General features: G+C 40.6%; 2 protein-coding genes across 2 annotated transcripts; both read left to right on the top strand.

The window, feature by feature from the left end:
• The first annotated feature begins 88 nt into the window (after positions 1 to 88).
• LOC114517800 lies at positions 89 to 1,548 on the top strand. The gene has a single exon (XM_028537622.1). It carries the CDS (start codon positions 307 to 309, stop codon positions 1,297 to 1,299), a length of 993 nt encoding a protein of 330 aa, XP_028393423.1. The 5' UTR covers positions 89 to 306; the 3' UTR covers positions 1,300 to 1,548.
• Positions 1,549 to 1,685: 137 nt separating this feature from the next.
• On the top strand, positions 1,686 to 7,890 carry LOC114517653. Its single transcript, XM_028537437.1, has 4 exons — positions 1,686 to 2,037; positions 2,269 to 4,271; positions 5,399 to 5,516; positions 5,774 to 7,890. Exons 1-4 carry the CDS (start codon positions 1,906 to 1,908, stop codon positions 7,784 to 7,786), a joined length of 4,266 nt encoding a protein of 1,421 aa, XP_028393238.1. The 5' UTR covers positions 1,686 to 1,905; the 3' UTR covers positions 7,787 to 7,890.
• The last annotated feature ends 107 nt before the right edge of the window (positions 7,891 to 7,997 follow it).

Raw genomic sequence — 7,997 nt, 5'->3', positions numbered from 1 at the left:
AGATTAAGAAATGCCTACAGGAATTTATTTAATCGCTATTTCATTCTGTCTAAAACATCTCCTGTTGAGCCAGGAATGTGTTCTTCAATTCCAAATTTCGAAACTTGATGCTAATCAATTCCTGGATATTCACTTCCGCGAAAACCATGGCATTGCCATTGTAAAGTTTTGAAAACAATTTGAAAACAATTTGAAATGCTTCTAGATTCTTTCAAGCTTATTATAACAACAATGTTATGAGGTGATTGTATTGTGACATGTATATAACAGCTATCTGAGCTGGTTCATTTACAAAAGCTACTAAAAATGGACGCTAAGCCTTATACCGTATATATTTATGGTGGAGAAGCAGAGCTCATAAGTATGTGGACTTTGCGATACACGAACATTGAGACAGGAGGCGATATCTTTGGATTGTGGATGAACGAAAATGAACTAGTCATTCAAGCAGTGCTTGGACCAGGTCAGAATTGTCGTCGCACGCCGACTTCATTCTTTCAGGACGAAGAATATTTAAGTAAAGCTGGTGAGGTGCTGACTATTAACCAAGGTCTGTGTAATATCGGCTCCTGGCATTCTCATCATAGTATGAATCTACCCGAACCAAGCTGTGGCGATAGAGACACGATCTGGAGACATTTGCCTAACCCAGGGAGATTTCTATTGCTGATTGCGATGATCGAGTGGAGGAATGATGGACCTAGGGTCTCGATGGCTTTCAATTTATTTGAGGCGACCAGCCAAGGAGAAAAAGTAACACGAATGAAGTTGGAAATTCTTGAAGGGGAAAGCCCGATTCGCGCGAATGCTGCAGTGAGCAATCAGATATCTCAAGGTGCTGAAGTTCCTTCCAAAAAGACCTCTTCAAGAAAGAGAGAATCGCAAGCGGGGAAGACTAAAGAGGCTGGAGAAAGAGTGAGAGCAAGACAAGAACAGACAAATCTGGAACATCGTCACTCGCGTGGTGGTCGACACGAACCCCAGGGATCAGGACATGAGAATTTAAAATGTGATGGTTTAGTAGCTTTATACTTTACTCACTGCAAACCGCATTATCATGATTACACGGCGGCGAGAAATAAGAGAAGGCAGGTTCCTCCTCGTATGGTCCATGGCTATAGGATCAGATACGTGCGTATTAGCCATGATACAGAGATTGTAGAGTTGTATCATTTTGATCACCCAGTTGGTCAATGTGGAGAATGCTTGGACGTTGCATTGGAAAGAAAAAACGGCAGTGTTTATGCTGTACACCGGAGCAATATAAATGATTGTGATTGCTGTTGCACTATTCTATAAACGCAATGACATTGAATCACTTTATATCATCATTCCCAGTCTCGCACAAATATACTACACCATTTCACCCATATAACACTGGTTATTCACATGTATGCATTGTTCATCGTAACGCTTTTGACGAGTTTTGTTTTAAATGTACAATTGTATACTTCTAAAATTCTCTGTTTGTGTAAACTCTTGATGAAGGTATTTATTTTAGAACTGTTAAGTGTTACTAAACAGTAGTTTGTTAAATAATAAATTTTTATTATTGAAAGATCACACATACTTTGCATATCAGTCAACACAGCATGACGCCAAACATTGCAATACTCGTGAAATGCGTTTTCTTGGAAGCGATCATCTTTCCCGGAAGAGAGATCATGTTTCCCGGAGAAGAGCTTATATTGTTCTTGGTAAAGCCTAATCGAAACTCTCAAAACAAAGTTTATTTGTTCACAATAAATGGACGATAGCGAATGATTTGTTAAATTTTGACTACAACAGAATGCTATGAATACAGTTTTTTTCATGCAAATGTGGTTATGATCATGACGCGCCATCTAAACTAGACCGTAGACGGAAGTTAGAGAAAGCGAAAGTTTTATTGAAAGTTATTATATAATGAGTTTTAATGACGCATTTTCAATTTCACCAAGTATAATGGTATCAACAATAAAACAGTGGATGATAACTAAAGCTACTGAACTGTCGCGAGAAATGCTGCGTTCACGAGACAGCGAACAGAACGACAAGGTACGATTATTTTAGGTAAATCTGTTGTAAAGCTGTATGAAATATGTTTGATGGATACTCGTTGCTTGTAACCATATACACTGCTGCATATTGACTATGATATATATCAATATATGAGGCTGAAGTTTGAAGAACACAATTCGTACAATTTGGCATGCACTATAACTCTGCCTAGCTTAAAATCGGTCCCTATACCTCGATTTCTGATACAGTATTATTTATATTACCCAGGCCAAGGTGTTCCTGTATAAGGATGACTACAATGCTATGTGTACTGAAGTGTACAGACATCAAGACATTGAAACAGGTGGGAATCTGTTTGGTCTGTGGACTACATCAGGTAGCGCTATGATTCATGTCGTCCTTGGACCAGGACAAAACTGCAGACGAACAAACACCTCGTTCCATCAAGACATCAATTACATGCATCGTGTTGGACGCTTTATCAACGACAACTACATGTTATGTCATATCGGCGAGTGGCATTCTCACCACAATCTCTGGCTGAGCAAACCCAGCCACGGAGACGTACAGACCATTGAACGTAACTTCCCCAAAGGTATTTCGAAATTTTTGGTCATCATTGCCAATATTAGAAACCAGGACACAATTCTGCTCTCTCCTTATTTCTTCACGAACGGTGGGAAGCACTACGAGAAAGCAGAATTTGAAGTCATAGATATTGACAATCCCTTCTTGAATGATGAGAAAATTACGGCAGAAATTGAGTTTGAATCGGAAAGAAGCAAACGAAGGCAAAACTATGTGGTTCGTCCTGATTCAGCTCCTAGCATCGTTCGAAACATGCCTTTGAAAGCTCAACAACGTTCCAAAACCAATCCCACCCTCTTGCAGGTTAGCAAACACACGCCTACTAACACGCCTAAACCCCGAGATATTTCCACCCCATTATCAAAGGCCAACCCAAGTGCGCTTGAGTCGCAAAGTAAATCAATTAGCGTCTTCGACCACTGTAAATCAGCAGCACGAATGAACTGTGGGTCATCCCAAACAGTTCAACAGGAGGAACCGATAGGCACTAATGAAAACGCCACTTCTGTATCTCAGCTTGATTCTACTGAGGGCAATCAGAACGGTCCAAAATCTAATGAAAATGATGGCGAAGGAAACGCATCTTCTCAATCTCCGCTTGATTCTACTGAAGGCAATCAGAACAATCCAAAATCTAATAAAAATTATGGTGAAGGAGACGCCTCTGCTGTATCCCAGCTTGATTCTACTGAGGACAATCAGAACGATACAAAACCTGAAGAAAATGATGGTGAAGGAGGCGCCTCTGCTGTATCCCAGCTTGATTCTACTGAGGGCAATCAGAACGATACAAAACCTGAAGAAAATGATGGTGAAGGAGACCCCTCTGCTGTATCCCAGCTTGATTCTACTGAGGGCAATCAGAACGATACAAAACCTGAAGAAAATGATGGTGAAGGAGGCGCCTCTGCTGTATCCCAGCTTGATTCTACTGAGGGCAATCAGAACGATACAAAACCTGAAGAAAATTATGTGGAAGGAAACCCCTCTTCTGTATCTCAGCTTGATTCTACTGAGGGCAATCAGAATGATCAAAAACCTGAAGAAAATGATGGTGAAGGAGGCGCCTCTGCTGTATCCCAGCTTGATTCTACTGAAGGCAATCAGAACGATCCAAAACCTGAAAAAAATTATGGTGAAGGAGCCGCCTCTGCTGTATCTAAGCTTGATTCTACTGAGGGCAATCAGAACGATCCAAAATCTGAAGAAAATGATGGTGAAGGAGACGCCTCTGCTGTATCCCAGCTTGATTCTACTGAGGGCAATCAGAACGATCCAAAACCTGAAGAAAATGATGGTAAAGGAGACGTCTCTGCTGTATCTCAGCTTGATTCTACTGAGGGCAATCAGAACGATCCAAAACCTGAAGAAAATGATGGTAAAGGAGACGTCTCTGCTGTATCCCAGCTTGATTCTACTGAGGGCAATCAGAACGATCCAAAACCTGAAGAAAATGATGGTGAAGGAGACGCCTCTGCTGTATCTCAGCTTGATTCTACTGAGGGCAATCAGAACGATCCAAAACCTGAAGAAAATGATGGTAAAGGAGACGTCTCTGCTGTATCCCAGCTTGATTCTACTGAGGGCAATCAGAACGACCCAAAACCTGAAGAAAATGATGGTGAAGGAAACGCCTCTTCTGTATCTCAGATTGATTCTACTGGGAGGAGTCAGAACGACAAAACATGACATTGGGTTGACCCTTTAACCCAAGGGAGCACCGTTGCATTTACTCCGACATATCATTCAAGCAATCAATTTGAGATATCCTTGTAGTACCTTCTCATCTGAGTCCCGGTCTCCCGGAAATATCAGCGAATAAAATAGCGTATTTAAACGGTTACTTCTGAGAACAAAACTAGAAAAAAAATTATCCTTACTATTATGATAAATTGTTTTTGCATTAGCGTTTTAATTAAATAGGGTGACATAGCTATATAAAGGCGACTGTTTTTTACTTTTATCTTTTCTGGGTTCGACTCGACTCAAACAACATTTCAAAAGCATCTGTGTTCATGAACTAAACTCTCGATATTTTTTTTCAAAACATGGTGAACCAGTAATGTGATATGTTCGTATAATGTTCAGGTATTGACCAATCAAATTACATGTTAAAAAGAACTATCAAAGAGTTCAGCCCAGTTCAATTGTTTGCTTAGAAGTTGGGACCGAGCACAGATACATTGCAGGAAATTTCAGTAGAGAAATTCTGGTTTAAACAAAACCTCTTAGTTTCTAGTGGTCTCGCATATATTAGTCGTAGCATTATGCATACAATAAGATAGTAAACATTGATTTCTTCTCGCATGCTGGGTTTCAAATTTCAATGCGGCAAGCCTGTTCTTATGAATGTAATCTCATCATAAAATCCACGTAAAACACTGCAAATATTATTTATTTATTCTAATTATATTACTCTTATAATAGCACTTGTAATACTTGAAATAAAACGAAAGCAATCGCACATACTTTGCATATCAAAACAGCGTGACGCCAAGCATCGATTCCCGTGAAATTCCTTTTCCTGGAAGCGAGCCCCTTTCTCGGAAGAGAGGGGCATCTTTCTCGGAGGGAGAAAGAGAGGAGCATCTTTCTTGGTAAAGCGTGATCGAAACGACAACACGAAGTGCATGTTCACAATAAACATGATAGCAAGCAAATGATTATGAGTTTAATAAAGTTTGCTACAGTAAGTTACTATAAATATAAGGTTTTAAGTCGTTAAGTTATTCATGTCGTGAAGTGTAACTTAATCTGGACGGAAGCGAAAGCGAAAGTTTTAAAGTGATAATATACTAGTAAGCTGATTCTGGCTCCGCATTTGCCATTTTCACACAGTATCAACAACAAGACAGCAACTCCAAGGAAGACCTTTGAAATTAACTTTCGTCTCAAGAATGGCTCGTATACCGCAGAGCAGACATAAGGTGAGACACTTTTAAATACGCCTATGAAGATTATTATTTCTGTTAGATAGACCCTTGTTGTTTGGACATGAGGCACCAAATTCACTGCCGGAGTCAATGGTATTCGGTGAAACAGATCCTGTAATTTTAATGCAAAGTAGGACGAGAAGTGAAGTTATATATATAATTAATCTTGGTCAATCCTTGGTACTGAAACTCTCCACGATTTTGGTCCCAAACTAATTTGCTGATACCAGTATTTATTTATATTTGCTAAGGTGTACTTGTTCGAAGATGACTACAATGCTATTTGCGCTGAAGTGTACAGACATCCACACATTGAAACAGGTGGAAATCTGTTTGGTCTGTGGACTACATCAGGTAGCGCTATGATTCATGTCGTCCTTGGACCAGGACAGAAGTGCAGACGAACAAACACCTCGTTCCATCAAGACATCAATTACATGCAACGGGTTGGACGCTTCGTCAACGACGGCTTCATGCAATGTCATATCGGCGAGTGGCATTCTCACCACAATCTCAGCCTAGACAGACCCAGCCAGGGAGACGTACAGACCGTCGAACGGAACTTCCCGGAAGGCATGTCGAAATTTTTGGTCATCATCACAAATATTAAGAGTTCCGATACGATTTCGCTGTCTCCGTATTTTTTCACGCACGACAGAAAGCCTTATGAAAAGGCAGAGTATGTCGTTTTAAAAAACCAGAATCCCTACTTGAGTAATGTCGATATTTTGAATCAAATACAGCAAGGAGCCGAGAATCGTAATTTTCACCAAAACGGAGCTACACTTCGTAGTAGAGCCTCCTTAACCGCTGCCGGAAACAGCCAAAGCACGGGCTCAGATTCCCAGCGGAATCACAGCACAAGTCACACAAACTCGAGTAGGGGCTGGACTGGTTTCCAAAACTCCAGCAACACAGCCTCAAATAGTCAACGTGATCTTGACAATAGTCCCACCTATGCCCAGGTCGCTACACCGTCTTCAGGAGCGAATGAGATAGAGCCGATGGATACATCTGATACCAGCCCCCACGAAAATCATCCAACCCTCCAAATTTCTTCTCCAGTAGATCATAACCCCCCTGGAGGAAGTGCTTCGAACAACCAGAATGACGACGTTGAGAAGGCGTCCCCGAAAGAAGTGATCTTAAAGGAAATTTACGATGAACTGAAGAAGTTTTTCGGCAGCGAAGGCAATATCGAAATCGAAAGTGGAAGTGCTGGTGATATACAAATGACATTCAAACATCGCATTTATCACTGGAAGGTTCGTTTCCCTGAATCCTTCCCTAACAAACCTGCACAACTTTTCTCCTCTTCGAGTTGTGATAGTTTATCATATGCCCGTCCATTTTCACATGATGCACTTGTGGACCAGCTTACCAGTCTTACGAATATACTGTTGTCAATCAAGAAAAGTTGTCGTTCAACCTGCGAGACTTGCAAAAGAATCAAGAAAAAGGATCCTGAAATCGTAACCCCCAAAAGCGACACGAGTCCAAGGCTTGCTGGAAACAGTGACCAGTATGAAAAAAATGCTTTGAAAAACCAAGCCACGAATGATGAAGGTAAGAGGGAGGTCGCCTTGAAAGAAATTCATGATGACTTGCAGAAATACTTTGGAAAAGAAGGAGAAGTGGTTGCCAAACGTGAAAATGATGGTGAAATACAAATTAACTTCCAACATTCCGGTTATCACTGGAAGCTTCGCTTTCCCAAAACCTTCCCAAATGGTCAACCAGCAAGACTCTCACGCTCATTATGGCCTGAAAGTGAATCACGTAGTACTACGCATCTTGATAACTCTCTTGAAAATCGGGTGAAAATATTTCTGTGTATTAAAAAAAATTGCAAATATTTTTGTGCTATTTGCAAGGATATCACTGAAGAAAAATTGACCAAGCCTGCTGCTACAACCTCTACCGTGAAGACGAATCATGCGGACACCGTAATTGCGTTGGAAAATGACATCAAGATGACCTTGGCAACACCGCTGACATTCACTGGAAAGGCCCAAGATGACGGAAGTTACAGAATTGCATTTACGCATTACCAAAATAAGTGGTCAATTATGCTCCCAGCCAAGTTTCCTGATAAGCCTGCTGAGGTTCACAAACAAGCAACTCGCTATAGTGATCCAGAGAAACAATTCATACGCGATTCATCAGGAAGACCGCGCGAAGATAAGCCGCTGATTTCGTTCGAACTTATCATGAAAGCTATCAGAAGTAACTGCTTTTGTTCGCAATGTCATAAAATATTTTAGACAAACTTTTCCATTGATTGAACGATTGGAATTTTAGCGGACGACGGGCGGTTTCTGGCGGTTTAGTCTTAAATAGTAAAATACAACTGTTTAAAACATGACCGTATATATAACGTAAGCTTTATAAATAAAAGCCTAAAAATGAGAGGTCTTTAAGTAGGAAGAAAACATTATGTGATTCATTTTCTCTTATAGCTATTAGAATTTAGAA

The sequence above is a fragment of the Dendronephthya gigantea genome, unplaced genomic scaffold (assembly GCF_004324835.1).
Source record: "Dendronephthya gigantea isolate DGI-Jeju-01 unplaced genomic scaffold, DenGig_1.0 000009F, whole genome shotgun sequence".
Taxonomy (NCBI): Eukaryota; Metazoa; Cnidaria; class Anthozoa; order Malacalcyonacea; family Nephtheidae; genus Dendronephthya; species Dendronephthya gigantea.
This window is presented reverse-complemented; position numbering and strand designations above follow the sequence as displayed.

Bases quoted from the DNA above. Each gene is read 5' to 3' on its own strand.
- LOC114517653 (XM_028537437.1), top strand. From the start codon at position 1,906: ATGAGTTTTAATGACGCATTTTCAATTTCACCAAGTATAATGGTATCA. The intron at 2,038-2,268 runs GTACGATTATTT...TATATTACCCAG, and splicing joins ACAGCGAACAGAACGACAAG to GCCAAGGTGTTCCTGTATAA. The intron at 5,517-5,773 runs GTGAGACACTTT...ATATTTGCTAAG, and splicing joins TACCGCAGAGCAGACATAAG to GTGTACTTGTTCGAAGATGA.
- LOC114517800 (XM_028537622.1), top strand. From the start codon at position 307: ATGGACGCTAAGCCTTATACCGTATATATTTATGGTGGAGAAGCAGAG.